Raw genomic sequence first — 22,441 nt, 5'->3', positions numbered from 1 at the left:
GCACATGTAACATAATAAACAGTTAAGTTTTCATCACAGTTTGTGATATATTTATCTATTCACGTGCTTCAATACCACGATAAATATACGACTGGTTCAACCCTTCTAACAGTATAAGTAATATTCTAGAATTATTCCAGAAGATTGAAATTTTGCGACCATACGCGCGGGGGTATTTACGCGGTTTTTAGCTTACCGCGTAAGTAGCGTAAATTTCCCGCACGCGTAAATAACCACTTTTACAGTATATAACTCTCCCAGATTCCTTAATTATTCAACCAAGTATTAGTTCAATATTGTAACATGTATACTAATTACTGAGGTAAAGCTAACTCTATTTTTCTTACAGAAATACGTTTTTTAAAGCCTCTATTAATTCATTTTTTTCTTTCTTTCCCATCAAAATTTCTTATGCCATTCAGGCCATCATGTTTGGCGAATAAGATGGCATATTTAGATCAAAAAGTATCATCTTTATCTGACTGAAATGGGTTTATTGATTTATTCATTTGTTTATTGCCTTTCATATGTCTGTCATGGTTCAATACAGCAGAACGGATTTAAATATATTCTATATATAAGAGAACAGCTAATTGTGCTATTTACAAAGACAGTAACCCGAATATCTAAACCAGGTGAAGGTTACTTTGGACACATTGAACGTCAGGGGAAGGAATCACTCGTCTTTTGTGGAACAATGAAAGGCTATATCCGAGGTTTAGTGGCAGAAGTGTGATTTTGTAAGGTAATTTTAATAAAATGTCTTACTTATAGATTACATAATAATTACATATCTAAATCTGCTACTTTAGTAATATATCTACTTTCGTTTTAAGTTCATAAAAATTGGCTTTACTTAATCTTACACGATTTAACAAGTAGAAAATGTTTTTCATTTTATATTTTTTGTAAAACATGTCTCTAACATACAATTTACAAAATGAAAACATTGAAGCCATTTTATATTTGGCCGAGACACTGGTGCTTGAGGATTGTATAAGCCCAACTACACATCTACCTCTCGCTCCTTCCCATCGAATCTACAATCCGGATTCAAAGATATATCTATTTTTTACAATGTTTCAAAAAGATACAATCATCTGATACAATGATATGAATATAGGAAAGGATTCCCCACTTTTAGCTAAGTGACAACAGTGTAATATATTGTTTGGGATTTTCTTTATTTTGTTATTACAATTTTTAATATTTTTCCAGGAGAAATGGACATATATGTGGATTCGTGTCCCCAGAACATTACAGAGGTATTAGAGTCCTCCTCCAGGCTGGGGTGTGGTCAGGACAAGTATGGGAACAATCAGTATCTCTGTGTCCCTAACACAGACAAAACTGGACTTATAGAACTATGTTACAATGGAATCATGGGGTTAATAAAAAGAGGTGAGTAATAAAAGAAATTTAACCTAAAACACTTATTTTTTATGGTTCAAGTTTCAAATAAAAATTGAAGCATCTTAGAAAGTTTTCTTTGACATATATATATATTTTAGTTCTTATACGTATGCATAAATATATACTTGAATAGGCAACTGCTTGGAAACCGATGGAGAAAATCTTTACTGGAACAACTGCCTTGGATTTTTTTCAGGTTGTCCTGAAAAGGAATATCGAAGCAATGAAATATACCAATGTAAGATACTCAACTATATCATGATATAAAAATGTTTCTTTTTTTAAAATTAAAATTGCCATTCTGTTGTTTGTATTGAATTTGATTTATCAAATGTATTTTTTCATTAAATTATTCATCATCATTTAGATTCTGCGTGTCAAAGCATCAATGCACAGCACAATTGCTATCTTGCTGAATCATCATGTCCTAATATGTAAGTAAATTAGAATGTAGTATTTTAAATTGTACATTTTTGATTAACTGACGTTTTCATTTTGTCCGGAAAAACTAAATAGCTAGGGATTTCTATATTGCACTATAATTAAATCTAATTAATACCGTGGTTCACTACAAAGAAGAATTAACTTGAAAGAAAGTTGTCTCAGACCATTCCTAGAAATTGTTATCTGGATTTTCTTAGCTGTGTCCGTCCTACAAAGCATTCTCAGCTATCCAAGGGAGTAGCCTCAGTAGGAAGCGTTTATAAATTAAATAGGGGGATCTCACTCCTAACTAAGACACTCACTACTCCATGGTATCTGCCTCTGATGTTTTTGAGGTCCGTGTTTACTCTGCTTCTATTATAATTTATGATCTGGATTTTTTATCTTGAATACTGTTCGTTATCTACATACATTTTATCCTAACAGAGAGTATCAATTAACAATTTTTATACAGTCAGATGGAATAGATAGAAGCTCTTCTATCATGCAGATTTTGAGAAGAAGATTTGTACTGATAGATAGATAGATTCAATCTTGCTTTTGTAATACAATTGGTTATTTTTTAATCATAAAGAGAGGTCATCTCGTACCGGTGAAGGGCTTTAAATTTAGATCTATACTATCACCTTTTGTAATTACATGTTGGTAGTAATGATTCTTTACCGTGAAAATGCTTTCTGCGATAGAAGATCTGTTTTAAGATCTCATCAGAAAGACACGTCACTTTCACTTCGCGGGCCGGACTGGGTTTGTTGGTACTGTACTCTGGCATATTTTTATTTTCAAATATTTTGGACAAAATATTAGACAGGTTTCACTGTATTGAAATTAAATCTACATTAGCTGACGGTGTTTTCTTGTCAATATGACTGAACACATCTATGCCGTTCAACAGGTCGAGGAATTTTTTTTTCCTGTGACGTCGGAATAATTTTACATGTTAAGTGAGGAACCAAAGTGACTGACAAATCAACCAATCAGCTCAATAAGTTGCATTATGGGTTACTACAAAAAATACTATACGTGCATGTGTTTCGAAAAGGCAAATTTTTTTTAAGTCGCTCTCAGAAAAACGTGATTCATTTTTTCAAGCATTTTACCTACTCAAGGTATCACACCGGTAATTGACCAATCAAAATGAACTTAGTCAAATGTAGGTCCATATATATAGAATTAATTTTCTTTTCTTTTGAGGCGTTTTCTATTTTCTTCCATGCCATTTTTACAACTTTGGTACCTGTGCCCAGTAAATTTTATGTACTTTGTGAATAAATAAAGGTTTTGGACAGGAACTATTTTTTTCATGGCATAGGAGGGTACTTCCTGTAGTGCACTCGAGGTGTTTATAAACACAGTGAAAACACGTGGATTTGAGGGTAGCCCTGTTTGCAGATGGAAAAAGTCCGAAAATGCCGTGTGGGTACCCTGTTTTTTGGTGTCAGCTAATGTGACAGGTAATGTTTAACACCTCCTGCTAATTATTTTTTCATGTAAACAAATACCTGATTTTTAACGAATTTTTATTCTTTATAGAATTATATAGTGAAAACAATTACCGGTGTGATACCTTGAAGGTGATTATGAAAAATCATTTTAATCCTTATTAAAGACATTTTTCATTTTTAAAAGGCATATTTCAACAAAATATGTGATTTTATTAATTTTTTGTTTCAAAACACACAATTTTAAAATTAGAATTAGAATTTACATTATTTTTCACAGATTTCTGTTTAAAAATTAACAATAGGTTAGTTTTTACTCTGACTCAATACTTTAAAATATGACTAAAAAGGTTGCATTATGCATCTAAAATTTGGAAAGAAGTCAGAGAATATGGTTTTTTCATTTTATATGACTTAACATTATTTGCACCAGCTGACCGCAGTCAATTATAGTGTCTACAGACTTTGCGGTAAAGGGTGTTAAAGCTGATTTTTCAAGAATAGACTAATTCTAGGTTTGCGAATGAATTTTTAGCACAAGCGACAACTGCGATAAAATGTAAACAAGTAAAAATGTTTTCACAGAATGATAATTTCTAAAGACACATGATTTATTTTAATTTATTCAGACCTCCAGTGATACATACATTACTGCATTGGAAGAACAGAAATAATGAAATGAGTCAGATCTGTCTAATAAACTTAATACATAAGCTACGTAAGTAAAATTCATTAAGAATTTTTCACAGTAAGGAAGGTTATGACCAAAAAATCCTGAAATACTGTCAAGGTCTGCATGATAATACTTATTCTGAGTTCTAATCATGCATCATACATGTAGTGCAGAATGTCACTTAGCACCATGGCATGCCTCTTGTGGTTCTTAGGACTTTATTTATGCTTTCGCAGCTGACATTCATGTTTTTCAGTTTGTCGGAGACTGTTTTTTGTTATTTTTTCATTTATATGTAGGTGTTGACTGTCACTTTTGAATTAAGTCTCAGTCAGTGATGCTTATATGAGCATGATCTATTAAGTATATCATTGTACTGAAATATTAATAAATTCCAAATTTAACTGATGAAGAAATTTGGCATATTTACATAATTGAAATATCAGAATAACTATAATTCAGCTAATAAGGTGCACATTTCTTCTCAGATCACTTCCTATAAATTTTATCAGCAGTTTTTGTACACCCACCCACCTCAAAGAATCATGGAGGATGTCCTGAATCTGGTCTCTGTGATGCATTTTGTCTCATAGAAAAGTGTTCAAAATCATTAAAATGTTTAATATTTATATTTTAAAATTAAAATGTTTATTTTTTATGTCAATTTGTTGAAACAAAAAGATATAATCTTGCATAAATCATGGAAATTCATTAAACACCTTTGGAATTCCTGAGTAAATCCATGAAAAGAGAATAATTATGCATGTTAAATTGAAATTTCATGGCTAATTTGTGTCTTAAGAGAACGCCAGTTGCATAAATCACAACAATAAATTACATCTGAATTGTTGTCTCCAGTTTCTTATCATCAAAGCCAGTTTAATGGAGTGTGGGAGCTGTGAAGAACCTCCCTAGATGCTGATATCATTTTGACTGCCCTGAGTTACAACACTGCATTTAGATAAACTTCTGCACAGCAGCTTGTAGACACATACCTAGGCTTTATTTGGAACATAGATTGACCAGATACAGTTTTCATTATCAACCCAGTATTTAACAATTTCTGTATTTTTGTTCATTCTTTGAAGGGGAAAATGCAACTTTGTTATGTAATAATTACATAATGGTCTTAGACTTGTAAACTCTTTTCTGTTTGTTGTGAAGAACAAAGCATATACTCTCCACAGATAAAAAAAATTGGTTGCCAAGCTGATTCATTTAATGATGAAATTCTGCTTCAAAAGATGCACAAATGACTGCTTCCAGAGAGCTGTGTGTGTTGTTCTTGACTGCTCTGGAGTAACGGAGATAAATGCTTCATATCTTCAGAAATAAGGGGATTTAGATCAACAGACTTAGGGATGTTGGGGACAATTATTTAATGAATCTCAGGTGCAAAAATGGAAAAAATCGAACACCTTCAAAGGTCCTTCAAGGTATCACACCGGTAATTGACCAATCAAAATGAACTTAGTCAAATGTAGGTCCATATAATATAGAATTAATTTTCTTTTCTTTTGAAGCGTTTTTCTATTTTCTTCCATGCCATTTTTACAACTTTGGTACCTGTGCCTAGTAAATTTTATGTACTTTGTGAATAAATAAAGGTTTTGGACAGGAACTATTTTTTTCATGGCATAGGAGGGTACTTCCTGTAGTGCACTCGAGGTGTTTATAAACACAGTGAAAACACATGGATTTGAGGGTAGCCGTGTTTGCAGATGGAAAAAGTCCGAAAATGCCGTGTGGGTACCCTGTTTTTTGGTGTCAGCTAATGTGACAGGTAATGTTTAACACCTCCTGCTAATTATTTTTTCATGTAAACAAATACCTGATTTTTAACGATTTTTTATTCTATATAGAATTATATAGTGAAAACAATTACCGGTGTGATACCTTGAAAGAAACTGGGTGGTCGCGGCCATTTTTAGACTATTTTGATCTCCTTTAGAAGAAGAACTCCATGTAAAGATATAACAAAATGATCAAAATTTAAAACTAAAATTCATGATTATTTTCTTTGCCAAATGATAGTTGACAGTTCAAGATATCTTATCTAAAAATAAAAGTTTTATCTGGTGGTTAATAAAAAAAATAATGTGTTGACCCGCTAGCCTCCTTAATACAATAAGAACATCAATTACCACTAATTCTATGCTCACATATATATACAAATGGTTTACAATGAAAATAATTAGAATTTCCCCCACTCCATTGTACATGTACAAGTCTGTTTGTTGACAGATTTCACCGTGCTGTACTGTCAGTGGAAAGTCAATTTCATGTGACTATTTCTTGGTCCGAAATCAATCAACTCTGAGGTGTGGTCACGTGCACGTATTGTCAATGTTTACAACGTATACAATTTCAAAATATATGCAACTCACGTTCTATGATCAATGTATATGATAATTCATATAACAGGTAAATTAAAAAAAATCAGTGCAACTTTAAGTTTTTTAGTGCAACTTTAATTTGTAGTAACAAATAACTGAGCAACAACTAATTAAACTAGTTACATGGCAAATTCACCAATATCGAGTTAAAAAACTTGAGTCTTATTTACATGTGAAGACTTTGTGAGCGGTATTTCAAAGTACTATTTAATATGGAAAACTGACATTCTTTGTTAATGTGATCATGGAGAATCTTACTTAGTACCTAATTAAACTTCGTATTTTTCATAAATACTATACATTTCAAAAGATTGTTAGGTGATTTTTCTAAATGTCCCTGACCCAAATGTTTGTAGTAGAAATAAACATGTAGTAGACCATCATGTTTTTCGGCTCATTCACTGGTTTGGATCATTGTTTACTGTGAGCACCTCTGTGAGAAATCGCAACAATATCCATATAAGGTAGTTTCCTCTACCTGTTCAAGGGAAGAATATTTGAAATATTTTCACGATAAATTATTTCAATGTAAAAGAAAATGATGCTGTATTATGACCCCCATCTAATTCTTTGCAACCATTATTTGAACAAACAAGAATCAGTACTAACTGAGGATGCTTCCAAATCACATATGACAAAACATAACTATGCCTATTTTAAAGTTCTTTTTTCCTGATTCATTCCTACGTAAAAAAAAGTTCATCCCAATTATGATCCTACTCCCTGGGGTTATGATTTAAGAAACTAATATACTGTATACACTACCCTGGCATGATTCTATATTCAATAAGATTTTACATGCATTTGCTATTTTTTAAAAGATTTTTTAAACAAAGATCGCTTCCTGTATAGTACTACATGTAGGCATTATTTTGATTCCCCGTTGTTTCATCAATCCATGGAGTTATTTATAAAAGCTAGAATCTGAGCTATTGGAGGATGCTTTCTTAATAATAAGTAAAAATTAGACATATTAGACATATAACAGGGTGTTTTCTTAAAAATATACTCTAAAAATATATAACTATAATGTTGATCTCACATTATTGCCCCCAACAACACCGTGGACCATGTTCTGAACAAATGCAAATCTAACCCACAGTGACGTGCCAAAATTGATGCAATTTCCTCTTGATGTCATTGTTTCTAGACAAAATTTCTTGCCTATTCAAACCATAGTAATTCAAACAAGAGGCCCAGGGGCCACAGTGCTCACCTGAGCACATCAGGCTTGAATTTACTCCACACACCCCCCCTCCAGGCGTTCATCATTTGAACAAACTAGAATATACACTACCTGAGAATGATTCCATATAAATATCACTAATCATAGCTTTGAAGTACTTTAAAAGAAGATTTTAAAAAGTTTCCCTTTATATTCCTATGTAAAACTTGGGTCGGCCATTTTGGCCCCACCCTAGCCCCAGGGGTCATGATTTGTACAAACTTGAATCTGCACTACCTGTGGATGATTCCACATGAGTTTCATCTTTCCTGGCCCAGTGGTTCTTGAGAAGAAGATTTTTAAAGATTACTCCTCTATTATTCCTATGTAAAACTTGGGTCGGCCATTATAGCCCCATCCTTGCCCCGGAGTCATGATTTGAACAAACATGAATCTACACTACCTGAGAATGATTCCACATGAGTTTCATCTTTTCTGGCCCAGTGGTTCTGGAGAAGAAGATTTTTAAAGATTTTTCCTGTATATTCCTATGTAAAACTTGGGTCGGCCATATTGGCCCCACCCTCGCCCCAGGGTTCTTGATTTGAACAAACTTGAATCTGCACTACCTGAAGATGATTCCTCATGAGTTTCATCTTTCCTGTCCTAGTGGTTCTTGAGAAGAGATTTTTAAAGATTTTTCTTAAATATTCCTATGTAAAACTAGGGTCGGCCATTTTGGCCCCACCCTTGCCCCGGGGGTCATGATTTGAACAAACGTGAATCTACACTACCTGAGGATGATTCCACATGAGTTTCATCTTTCCTGGCCAAGTGGTTCTGGAGAAGAAGATTTTTTATAAGATTTTTCCTATATATTCCTATGTAAAACTTCGGTCGGCCATTTTGGCCCCATCTTTGCCCCGGGGGTCATGATTTGAACAAATATTAATCTGCACTACCTGAGGATGATTCCACGAGAGTTTCATCTTTCCTGGCCCAGTGGTTCTGGAGAAGATTTTTAAAGATTTTTCCTGTATATTCCTATGTAAAACTTGGGTCGGCCATTTTGGCCCCACCCTTCCCCAGGGGCCATGATTTGAACAAACGTGAATCTACACTACCTGAGGATGATTCCACATGAGTTTCATCTTTCCTGGCCCAGCGGTTCTGGAGAAGAAGATTTTTTAAAAATGCCATTAATGTTTAACTAATTCATGATTATCTCCCCTTGGAAAAGGGTGTGGCCCTTCATTTGAACAAATTTGAATCCCCTTCACCCAAGGATACTTTGTGCCAAGTTTGGTTGAAATTGGCCCAGTGGTTCCTGAGAAGAAGATGAAAATGTGAAAAGTTTACGACAACGACGACGACAACGACAACGACTACGACAACGACAGACAACGGACAAATTTTGATCAGAAAAGCTCACTTGAGCCTTCGGCTCAGGTGAGCTCAAAACTATAAAAGGTACTTACTTGAAATTTTCAGTATTTAATGCAATGACCTTTCGCAGAAATAACAGCAAATAATATTCTTGGAATTGTTCAGTATGGAACGCCATAGCTGCCTTATGTGGCTACTTCATGAGAAGATGGTGCTCAATTATATTATGCTGTGGTTATTTTATATGAAGATTGTGCTCTTTTGGAGTTTTATGAAGAGACTTACTTTTGCAATTGACGACTGACTTTTACAATTTAAATATAGACAAATTCCAATCACTTAAATGTAAAAGTCAGCTGTCAAATGTAAAAGTAAGTCTCTTCATAAAACTCCTTTATGAAGAGACTTACTTTTACATTCGACGACTGACTTTTACAATTTAAACTGTGACCAACTCCCATTACTAAAATGTAAAAATCAGCTGTCGAATGTAAAAGTAAGTCTCTTCATAAAACTCCATTTTGCTGTGGTTATTTTATATGAAGATGGTGCTCTTTTATATGAAGATGGTGCTCTATTATATTATGCTGTGGTTATTTTATATGAAGATGGTGCTCTTTTATATGAAGATGGTGCTCTATTATATTATGCTGTGGTTATTTTATATGAAGATTGTGCTCTATTATATGAAGATGGTGCTCTATTATATGAAGATGGTGCTCTATTATATTATGCTGTGGTTATTTTGTATGAAGATGGTGCTCTTTTATATGAAGATGGTGCTCAATTATATTATGCTGTGGTTATTTTATATGAAGATGGTGCTCTGTTATATTATGCTCAATGGTTATTTTATATGAAGATGGTGCTTTATTAAATAATGTTCTTATATTATCAGGCTTTTTCATTTATACTGTGAAGATGGTTACTTGGAATTCCTCATATTTTTAAAGACTGAGTTTAACAGCTATTATCTCTAAATATTGAAAGTAAAAACTAAAATCTATTTAATTCGCCTTTGCTAGTTCCCGCTCTTTTTTTCAATAGGCGCTTGGTTTCAGGATGGTGTATTTTGTGCATTATGTTATTTCCTAGCTGTGTCTGAATAAACTCAATAGAATAAAAAAAATACTGAAATCAGTAGGTTTTAAAAATGCCACATTACTGTCTATATTTAAAAAAAGAAAGATGACAAATGATGGTACGACAGTTGCAATCTTCGAAATTTCGGGGTACCCGGCTCGGTTCACTCCTGATTTTAATCAATATCTACACTTTTCCTACCAGTTTTGGGTAGAGTTTCGGGTGAAATCTACATTTAAAAATGATTAAATAACGCCCTTCAATCGTCTACCAATTTAAACTTTGTACGAAATGCAGTAAACAAAAACGTCTTGATACTGTACAATGTAGAGGCGTCCCAGAATGACAGAGACAATCCCTCTAGATTTTCCAAAAATGGCAACTGTCGTACCTACACTCTTACATGTACTATATTTAGTAAGACGACATCTTCCAAAGTGCTAATCTTAGTGATCATTTTTATTTTATGTTTTCGAGTGTATTTAGACACACTTGGGAAAACATTTATTTAATACACAAAATACACCATCCTGAAACCAAGTACCTAAGAAAAAAACGAGGAACTAGCAGTGGTGTATTCAAATGATTTTAAATACATCGGTTACTAGTACTAGTATTTGTTTTATTTTCAACATTCCGAGGTAATGGCTGTTAAACTCAGTATTAAATTTAATCTTCAAAAATATGAGGAATACCTTGACATTAAATATCTTTTAAAAACCACCTTCACATAAAAAATCTTCATATAAAATAACCACAGCATAATATAATAGAGCACAATCTTCATATAAAATAAAATAACCCGGCATAATATAAAAGAGCACCATCTTCATATAATAGAGCACCACCTTCATATAAAAGAGCACCATCTTCATATAAAATAACCACAGCATAATATAAAAGAGCACCATCTTCATATATTAGAGCACCACCTTCATATTAAAGAGCATTATCTTCATATAAAATAACTACAGCATAATATGAAATAGCCACGTAAGGCAGCTATGGCGTTCCATAGTTCAGTATAAGTTTCTTATATAAGAGACAGTTAGAGAGGACCAAATGTTCATAACTCCAGAGATCAAAACATTTTTGGATTAATTGCTGCCAGTGATTATCTCAGTCGAATTTTTTGAATTAGCCAGACATTTTCAATGATATTGAGGTCAGGTGACTGTGATGGCCATTCAAGACAATCTAAAACATTCTCATGTTCTCCACACAAACAGACGATTTTCGTTTGTTATCACTATCTGAGTTTCTCCAATAGTCATTACTTTGTGTCTATGAATACAATGAGAATGAAGTTTCATCTGAACAGCCCTAACAAACGCTTTGTCCGTAGCGTGTTGGTTGAAATTATCCACAATTATTCAAAGTCTGTCTTCTACTTTTCTTCACAGTCCGAATCAAAATTCTGTCATCCCTCTCATCAATCAGACTCTTCCTACCTCTATTGGAGCTCTTTTTCATACTTTCCCTATTGATATATTAGGACCGTTCAATAAGTAATGCAATTCACAGTATATGATAATAAAGGGTGAGGCATGTTATTTAATTTTTTATATTTGAAAAGTTCTGTTAAAGAGATCTTAAACACAAAAAAAATCCTATGAATTTTTATATTGTCTTCGCTAAAAAACTTATTTCTAAAGTAAGCATGGTCACTACACTGAGCTGAAAACTGTTTATAAATTATCTTTGTAAGAAGATGGAAATAAGAGCGTATTTGCATGAAAATTGTGCATTTTACAAAAGTCGCCGAAAACCTCATATTATGATATATTTTTTCATATTTAGAAAAAATGTCTTTGACGCTGTATACTTTTTAAATGGATTAAAAAAATTCAGAAGAAAGAAAACAAGTTCAATTATAACAGTCAATGTGGTAAATTGAAATTTGTGGGGACACCAAAAATTATCGACTTTATGTGCCACATGAAATTTGAAAATGTAATATTTTTCATGTAAACATATTATACAGGACTAATATTTTGATCGCCACTGCATTTTGTAGACTTTTGACAAAGGAAAAACATAACAATATTTCCATCAGATAGGTACCCTATTTTCTCACAATTACCCAAGAGAAAACATGCGTTGAATTTGACAACGATCTATTTAAAAACTGTTTAAACAAAATAGACAAATTGGTAAACTTGCTAAATGTTTGACGAAATATTTGTGCACTTTTTAAAGCCGTAAAAATAAAAGTAATGATAAAAAAATGTGAATCAAAGAAAAAGGTGTCATGTAATAATGATAAAGAGAAGCAATGGCTCCAAACATGTTTTATTATTTTTGTGTAATTAAAAAGGTCCATTAAAATATGTACATACATCGAAATGAATGACTAGCAATGTTAAGTTTTATGTTCAAATTTTAAAAAGGAAAGTTTAGAGGATTTCCAGAAAAAGAAGTCCAAAATTTGGTGATCAGGATATTTTTTCTTGTGACTGACAAAGCAGCTGCAAATATGCATAGAGAAATAAATAGGATTCTGAAGAAAAGAAATTATAAGACTTTTCAGGCCCCCATATTAGCTTGATCATAGCCACTGTGAGAACTTTTCATTTCCATAACACATGAAAACAATCCAAGGAAGATTGTACAACGGCAAATATGTCATGGAAAATGATATTCATCAGTGTCTTTGGGGCATCCATAAAGATGCGTATGCTGAGGATTTCTGTTTATAGATACAAAGACCTAAGACACAAGTAAAGCTTAACAGGAAATGCCTTTACCGATTGAAAGTATTAACAATATGTATTACGTTCTTTTCTTAATTTTAGATGATATGTTGCATTATTTATTGAATGACCCTCGTATTTCTTCACAAGTCTATAAATTGTAGATTTTTTCACAGAAAATATTTCTGCCAAATCACTTTGTTTTTCACCTCGAAGGTACAAATCTAAAGCCAGTTTTCTTTGTTCCCCTGACATTTCTTGTCGTCTGCTCTCGATTGTTTACAATGAAAACACTAGAGAGTTAAAAAGGGGAAGCAACTGAAATGTGGTGCAATGGGAAATCATACTCCATATTATTTGTATCAACTCAACATTTTTTTAAAAAGTGCTTTGATTTTGAATTATATATCAAAATGCAAAGAGAATAAAAAAACATAAAAAAAAAAAACTTCGGGAAAAAGTTGTATCAATTTTGGCATGTCACTGTAGGTATATGTAGAATATTTCATATAGATTTAAAAATCTTTTGGCCCAGTGGTCCAGTAATATTTGTAGGAAAACAGTTTTTTTTTTCACTATTTCGTCAATATTTCACCTTGAAAGAAAGCTTGGTACTTTAAATAAATTTGAATTCCCTTAATCAAGGAATGTTTAATGTGTAGTAAGTCTGGTTGAAATTGGCCCAGTGGTAGATCTGAAAAGGTGTAAATTGTCAAAAATTTCATTGACGGAAAAACTACGGGAACAAATGGACAAAATGTGATAAGGAAAGCTCATTGGAACATTGGATTTAGGTAACTTAAAATGTTTAAAAGAAAAAAAACATGGATTTTTGGAAAAAGTCAGACAGAAAACTGGGCATGGCGATCGCGTTATTTTCCTTTCGTGACCTTGCAAGGAGAGGGATAATTTGGAAAGATAATTTTTCGCTTTTTAAGAGTCCCAGCTCGGTTGCAATGCCATTCTTATACAAAGACGCATTTGTATTTTTCTAAATTTATTTCTTTTAATTATATTGTACTTTCAGGAAAATTCTAAAAATGCACTGACAATTAAGTATGTGATTTGTAAGAGAACTACAGGTGTGATATGAAAACATTAGCACGAGCTCAAGTTTTATTAATGATTGTTTTATTCGTGATCAATAAATATATTATGCAAATATCTGAGCAGGTCAGACAATGCGAGTGAGCTCAATTTACTTTCTCTAATCTGTACTTTAATTTATTTTTTCTTCTTGATTCTTTGATTGAAGAGATATAATATAAATATTACCGTTCTTTCGACCTATTACCAGTTTGAATTGGTTATATTATAGCGTGTTCGCCTTCCATTTTTCCTTTGCATAAACTTGATTTGCCTTATTATATATAGCACACTGAACACTACTTCAAGCAACACCACACTGGACGTGCAACCGACAATACCCCCTCCAGAAACATCTCATGTAGCAGAGATTGTGGGCGGTCTAGTTGCCTTCCTCTTCATACTTGCTGTTATTCTAATATTAGCTGTCGTTCTTTGGAGAAGAAAAAAGAGTCAGAAAAATGATGCACAAGAACATATCTCAAGTATGTACGTTTTACAGAATAGTATTCAATATGTAAAAATAGATGGTATATTTTATTATATTATGTCATTCTTCTAAATTTCATTCCACTGTTTTTTTTCATTTATTTAAAGTTGAAGGTAAAGAGTTGTTGCTAGCAAAGGTGGATGGAACTCTAGGTTGCTTATTTTGGAAATTTTATGCTGTGTTACCTGTTTTTGATCTGAATGTAATAAAGGTTTTTATGTTACATTGAGTATCACTTTTTTAAAGATAAGACCAGAACACCAAAGGAAAATCGTTACAATGTTCCAAGACAAATAGAGCCGTCTTTTCATGAAGATGATACCAGAGGTATACTTTCATTAAACTCTCTCTCTCTCTCTCTCTCTCTCTCTCTCTCTCTCTATCTCTCTCTCTCTCTCTCTCTCTCTCTCTCTCTCTCTCTCTCTCTCTCTCTCTCTCTCTCTCTCTCTCTGAAAAAAGGGAAATAGGTTACATAAGACTTATTGAATTAAGATCTCTTTATCCTCCCAATTCTTAGGTTCAAATTACAAAAACTACATTTTCGTGCAATAAAGTTTAGATATACTAATTGTTGCTAGAAATGCATAAGATGTCATATTATTTAAGGTCGGAAACACAAATAACTAGATGTATGTCAACATACAAAAGTGTACATTTTTATGAACAGTATTATAAAGTATATAACAACAGGCTCAAAAGCATAACTATGATGCTAAAAGTTCTGAAATACATGCTACTTATAACAGACTTATGAGTTATGAATATCTGAATTTTTTTTTACATTAGAAGTACTACATGTATAATAAAAATGCTTGAAACCTTAGAAGGAGTTATTGCCCTTTTCAAAATTTTTAAAGACTGAAAAGTCAGAAAAATGGGAGACATGAACCTCTTATTCATTTTCAAGATGGTCCATATATTTTGTATTTTTGATACTGTATCATTAAATTGTTCTTAATTTCAGGCGATCTATGAATTTGTTTTTTCATCTTCTTAATTGTATTTTTTTTAAAGATGAAGCTAAAGAGTTGTTGGAAGAAAAGGTGGATGAAACGTTCCCAGGTAATTCTTTTCCTGAATTTTATTCTGTAATTCCTGTTTTTGAGGTGAATTGAATAGAATAAAACACTCTTATGTTTTAAGGGATCTCACTAGAGGAAAATGATAATAATACCAACAATACACAAGAACTGAAGAAGTGCAACAAAAAATGAAATATGCAATGTCCCTGAACAAAGAGAAACACCTATTCGTAATTTTACCAGTCTCTCTCTCAACACAAAAGACGGGGAATAATATTTGATAAAGCTCACTGTATTGATTTGGGATGTTTTTTTTAATAACAGTTGATTACTATTTTGAATGAAATCAAGATCATTACATATTAACTAAGCCGCGTAAATGAGGATTCTTCAAGAAACAAATCTTCTGCACCATGTTTTCCTACATTAAAGGTATAATTATGATAATTATAAGAAAAGGTGTGAAATTTTCTTCATTTAATAATTGTTAGAATTATAGGCAGTTTTAGATTTATCTCAGGTAACCTATTCCTATATGTTTTCATTTGCCGTCTTGCATCGCGTGTAGTCCGACGTGCGATGTTTTTTTAACATTTGAACACTTCCCCGAAAGGTCGCCCGCCTGGTGCAGTGATTAGAGCATCTTCTCCAGAGTCGCGAAGTAAGGAGTTGGTACTTACGTCGTGGGTTCGAATTCCACAGTGGGACATGGAGACCAGTTCTTCGGATGAGACCGTATAAACTGATGCCCCGTGTCGTAGTAAGTGCTGTCACGAAAAGACCCCTTCCTGCTCTAGGGCACTGAGTCTTGAGTATAGAACAAAAATTGCAGTTTTCCACCAACAAGTGGTGGCGTCTTCATATGAGTGAAAAAATCCCGAGATGGACGTGAAATAATATACAAACATTCAATCAATCATCCCTGAAAAAGGCCAATCAATTTTAACTAATTGGGCATATCATGATAGCATCTATTATAATAGCAACTATGCGTGAAGAGGACCAAAAAATTTTTTTCATGGTCACTGACTCCGCGGGAGCCCTAGCTGTGGGGTGATGAAAATCTACTAAATAGAATGTAATCTTCTTTACTTCTGAATGTCAAGCCGTAAAACTGTTAACATGACTGTAATATATAAGCATTGAGTGTTCTACCAAACTTTCAAAATTAACAGTCCCTGGGCCAGTCGTTCTCCTGCTAGATTAGAACTGTATATTGATTGATTGATTGTATATTGTTTAACGTCCCTCTTGAGAATTTTTCACTCATATGGAGACGTCACCGTATGCCGGTGAAGGGCTTCAAATTTAGACCTATACTCGGCACTCAGGGCCATTGAGCAGTGAGGGTTCTTTATCGTGCCAGCGCCTACAGTGACACGGGACCTACGTTTTTAAGGTCATATCCGAAAGACCCGTGACTTTCACTTTTGATGCCGAGCGCTTGGCGAAGGAACAGTCGCTACCTATTTTTACGTCTTAGGTTTGACGCGGCGCCGGGAACGAGAATCGAACCCGGGCCTCCCGATCACGAAGCGAACGCTCTACCACTAGGCTACCGTGAACGGTAAGAACTGTATAAATAATAAAGAAAAGATGCATTATTTTTTTGAAAACATTTTCTCTGCTTCGGAGTATAAAACAAACAAACGTAATTCACAGTTGTGCTGTCGAAATGTGTCTGTTCCAAAATCGTGCATTTCATGATCCCTAAATAAGAGGTGTTACATATATATGGTAGGGCAAAGTTCTATACAGTTAATTTTTCCAACATTAATTTAAAATGAAAATAATATTAATTTTACGGTATATAATTACATGTAACGATAAATGAATGTTAATCGAGCTTATACAGGAATTTGAATATATCCAATTGAGTAATGGGTAACCAATTCAATCAAAAATAATTTTAATCAGATATCTTCAATATAATGCTACAAATGCTTCTAACCTAAACGTTGTTTTATGTAAACCATTTTAAAGTTTATTCAATACAAAATTAAGATCAAATTTACGTAAAATTTAACATCAATTTTATGTTAATTGAAATAGTTTTTACTTTCACTTTTACAACACCCCCCCCCCTAAAAAATGCATACTTTATACGTTCATACATGTACTTCACGTGTGTATTCATTGTGATAAACCCTTTCACAGGGGATGCGTTTTTTAGGACCTTTTACCTTGACCTGACTGTTTGACTCTATTTTGAAAACTTTAACAATTGCCATAACTTTTAAAGTTAAGGTAATACGCACTAGCGCTTTCATATTTCACAGTTGTACAGCTGTATTTCTGGTGACAAAGCATAACTTTGGAAACCAATAATTATAACCTTTTATCCTTGAACTTGGGAGTTTGACTTGCATTGAGAAACTTCGCCATAAGCTGCCATACATGAGCATAAGTGTTTCACATACACTTCTTGTAAATGTGTTTTTAAATATCTCTCGAGGGGTACTTGTACAAAATTATATTACTTGTGTTTCATAAATGAGTTTCTGAAATCAGGCAGATAGACTAAAGTAAGTTTTTTTTTTTAAATAAAAGATGACATATTAGGCAGCCCAAAGTTAATTCTACGTTTGACAGGTTTTTAGAGAAAGAGAGTGTTGCAGAAACTCACGATTATTACATGTACCTATAAATCGAGAATGATATTTAAATACCCTCTTTATGTCTAATAATAGATAGAACTACGTAGAGGACCAGGTTTACAGCAGGTATTTCCTGCTTGGTGCAGCAAAACGCACACTCGTCATTTTGCACGAAAGAGACTGGACCAACAAAAAGCATAATGGCTAAAGCAGCATTTTGAAAAAAAAATACCGTATATATCGTGCGAAAATTTTTTGATGAAATAAAACTGCGTGCAATAATCACACTGTTAGTACTACAACCAAGATATTTTATTTGTTTCAAATCAAATCTTGGCTACTAAATGAGAGACCAAAATTGCAATAACCACAGTATGTAAAGAAAGAAATTATTTAATTAATACAGTCATTTATTTTGTTCCAAGACAAAACTAACCAAAGCATTAGTTTTAAGTCACATAATATCAAGGAAAGCAATTTAATCCTGCATTTATAAAATATAGTTATTACTTAATTAATTTCTTGACATTCCTTCTCTACACTCTTTCAAATAAATATATAATTTCATTGCCCATTTCATGTCGAAAAAATATGCAAAAATGACCCATACCTAGATTTGAACCCATTCCCTGGTACAAGTATTGGCTAGGAAGCCCACCAGCATATCCACTAGACCATTTCGGATACAATGGTTTTGCATTGTTATCTAAAGTACACCTTTTGCATTTCCTTTGGAGAACAATTTTTATTTAATTTATGCGTTTTTCAAAAATGTGTCTCCTTGAAACAAAAATCGGAAATAGCAGTTTTTAAGAAAATTCCTGCCTGTTTGAGTATATAACAAAATTATTTTGTGTCAACGAGGCACTTTTACAGAACAATGGGGATTCCCTATTTAAAAATCAAAAATCTGATATATTTAAGGAATCGCTGTCTAGTTTTGAGAGTATGCCAGGGCATCAACAATAGTGGGAAACATGGGATAATTTGCATAACGGGCCAAGCCCGTTATACTCAAATTATCCCATGTTTCCCACCATTGTTGATGTCCCTGGCATACTCTCAAAACTAGACAGTGATTCCTTCTATTTCCCTTTCAATGTGAAATAAAATTGTAGATTTAGACTTCGAAAATGTAGACGTAGACTTAAATCACACGAGGTCTTCCATGCCAATTTCAATAGTACTCACCAACTGACGTCAAACACAAAGGCAGCCGCACGAGATTTACACGCATATTTGGCCCCCTTGCGTCAGACACAGAGACAGATGCGCACGAGATTTGCATGCGTATTAGGCCTCCTTAGCTCCTGACATATCTACCTTCCTAATTTACATTCCGGCAGAAATGTCTAAAAATAAACTCCGACTACTTTCAAAGAGTTATCACAGAGAAAAAAAATAGAATGGAAATATTTTGCCGTAAGACTAATTTTCACATCATTTAATGGCAATTTTAAAGTCAATACACACCTTCCAAATATTGTTTCTCGTTGTGCTTTATATATTGTTGCATTCGAAAAAAAAATTAAATATAATTTTCTGCAACATAAAAATCCTTCTTTAAATCTTCTCCAGATTTAAAGGAAATAACAAGAGAACTGCAACACCCTCTTTGCATTTCGGAAAAAAATAACATATATTTTGAGTTTGTACTCTCGTCTCCTTAATTTTTTAGCAGCTATAATTACATTGTATACACAAAATTAACATTTGGACACTGTTTAAGGGTAATTTTACATATTTTAAATATGTCTCTCAGAATAACAGATTAACTAAACATCAACAAAAAGCCTTCATGCTACATAATATTTGCAATTTTTAATATACCTAAATTAGTAAATACTCATTTGATTAAAATTTTTGTTTGTTATGTTTTTTTCTCAATCATTCATAGATTTTGGCATTTTGGGGTGACGTTATTTAAACGTAGAATTTATATCCGCCAGTCTAAAGTCTGTTATTGAAAGATTTTCTTTCCTTGTGAACAGCCACCAGGTCTTTCCGTCCAAATGTTCGAACGCAGTCATACGTCATTATTTATCTTCATTTTAAGAATCCGATTAAAATGCTTTTTGTATTAAAGATATTACATGTACAACGTCAGAAATTTTACAGCTTTATTATATTGATATTGACCTCTGTGACCTTTGTGAAGATCACGAAACATTACATGCCGAATTCAAATCTGAGGATATGCTTTTTATTTGTTTATGTTCATTGTTGTTGTACATCTCCACGCGTAATCAACGGTGACACTCGGAGCCCTGCGCATATCCTTAGCTTTTTTCCCCGACCTTTACAAAACAATACATGTACACAGTATTTACGGCGGATAAGATTGAACTAGCATCCGTTCATCCATCCCTTGGGAGTTTGGATAATTGTTCATGGATTGCCATTGGAGAATATTCCGAAAATTTTACGTTGTATACTAATATTATTATGCAATGATACTTTATAACAGAGGTACAAATTCAGAATTGACATACTGCAATAGAACTTAATGATTTGCTTAAGGAATCACTGTCTAGTTTGTATGGTATGCCAGGGCATCAACGATAGTGGGAAACATGAGATAATTTGCGTATCGGTCGAAGCCCGTTATGCATAAGTTAATTTTAATTTAAACAATATTTTATTATAATAAAACATAATTGGATTGGACAGCAGGCACTGCCTATATAAGTCCTTTCCACAATACAAGGTCAAAATCATACATGTGCAAGTAAACATTATTAATATAACAATGAAAAATATAAATATATACATGCATATATTCAGTAGAAATGTATATGACAAGGCAAATTAAGGAGAACAAAGCATAAGTTATCCCATGTTTGCCACTATCGTTGATTTCCCTGGCATACTATACTAACTAGATAAGGATTCCTTATATTTCCATTTCACAATGAAATAAAATTGTAGATTTATACTTATAATATATAGACAAATATTTAAATTACATGAGGACTCCCATGCAAATTTCAACAGTCGTCGCCCACTGAAGTCAAGCACAAGTGCAGCTGCATGCGATTTACATGCATATTTGGCTTCTTTAGCCTCAGACACAGAGACAGATGCGCACGAGATTTGCATACATATTAGGCCTCCTTAGCTCCTGATCTATTGATCTGCTTAATTTAAATTTCGGTAGAATTATCAATAATCAACTCCGCTAACTTTCAAAGTTATCACAGAGAAAAAAAAATAGAAATGGAAATATAAATAAATCATAGTTTTTCTCAAAATTTTCTGCTAAATAATTATTTTCATTTTAATTTTAGATCAAGTACAGCGTATTTACCTGGGTGATTACAACACATGGAAGACAGAGCTTTTGGGTTTGTATTTATTCAATTATCTCTAAATAACTACTCCCCTCACAAACATTAACCGGTACTTACATATTGTTACTTCTTGATTGTCATGTTTATTATTAATGATAATTTTCTTAGGAAAAAAAACTCTCTAATATATAGAGACATAAAATCAAACGAAGTCTACATTGGATTTACAGCTACCGTCGTATGAAATTCAGAAATTAAGGACAGATGATACAAACATTTTTGTCAAGCACAAGTGCAGCTGCATGCGATTTACATGCATATTTGGCTTCTTTAGCCTCAGACACAGAGACAGATGCGCACGAGATTTGCATACATATTAGGCCTCCTTAGCTCCTGATCTATTGATCTGCTTAATTTAAATTTCGGTAGAATTATCAATAATCAACTCCGCTAACTTTCAAAGTTATCACAGAGAAAAAAAAATAGAAATGGAAATATAAATAAATCATAGTTTTTCTCAAAATTTTCTGCTAAATAATTATTTTCATTTTAATTTTAGATCAAGTACAGCGTATTTACCTGGGTGATTACAACACATGGAAGACAGAGCTTTTGGGTTTGTATTTATTCAATTATCTCTAAATAACTACTCCCCTCACAAACATTAACCGGTACTTACATATTGTTACTTCTTGATTGTCATGTTTATTATTAATGATAATTTTCTTAGGAAAAAAAACTCTCTAATATATAGAGACATAAAATCAAACGAAGTCTACATTGGATTTACAGCTACCGTCGTATGAAATTCAGAAATTAAGGACAGATGATACAAACATTTTTTTCTTTCAAAAAGATTTGATATCATGTCACAAGTTTGAAAAGTGGATGGTTCTTAGAATTTTTTCTCCGAGGAACTGGAAAAATCAAATAGACTTGGAAAATATTAGTAATATTTCAATAAAAAAACAAATATTGACAAATCACACTCAGTAAAGTTTTACAGGTGAAAACAATTTCAGAATATGTTATCTTGGTGCTAAAAGTGTAATATAAACTTAAAAAATTATACCAAGCCAGTTGAATTTTAAGAGGAAGATCAAACTGACAAAAAATTAGCAATATCACATAGGCTGATTTTTACGATTTAGGTTTTCCTAATAAAATTCAACCGGATTGGTATAAGACTTTATGATATTCCACTTCTTAGGAGAAAAAATTCTGAGAACCAAACACGTTTCTAAACTTGTGACATGATATT

The 22,441-nt window shown here is 32.9% G+C and overlaps 1 protein-coding gene across 1 annotated transcript; it reads left to right on the top strand.

Annotated features, from left to right (window-relative positions):
• The first annotated feature begins 1,216 nt into the window (after positions 1 to 1,216).
• Positions 1,217 to 21,260, top strand: LOC134239510 (uncharacterized). Its single transcript, XM_062721687.1, has 8 exons — positions 1,217 to 1,401; positions 1,547 to 1,651; positions 1,781 to 1,847; positions 14,070 to 14,266; positions 14,379 to 14,423; positions 14,518 to 14,598; positions 15,286 to 15,333; positions 21,178 to 21,260. The coding sequence occupies exons 1-8, from the start codon at positions 1,224 to 1,226 to the stop codon at positions 21,258 to 21,260; spliced, it is 804 nt and encodes a 267-aa protein (XP_062577671.1). The 5' UTR covers positions 1,217 to 1,223.
• The last annotated feature ends 1,181 nt before the right edge of the window (positions 21,261 to 22,441 follow it).

The sequence above is a fragment of the Saccostrea cucullata genome, unplaced genomic scaffold (genome assembly GCF_032062105.1).
Source record: "Saccostrea cucullata isolate Sc308-1 unplaced genomic scaffold, CSIRO_AGI_Scuc_v1 ctg5886, whole genome shotgun sequence".
Taxonomy (NCBI): Eukaryota; Metazoa; Mollusca; class Bivalvia; order Ostreida; family Ostreidae; genus Saccostrea; species Saccostrea cuccullata.
The sequence above is the reverse complement of the archived record's forward strand: the minus strand, read 5'-3'. Positions and strand labels throughout refer to the sequence as shown.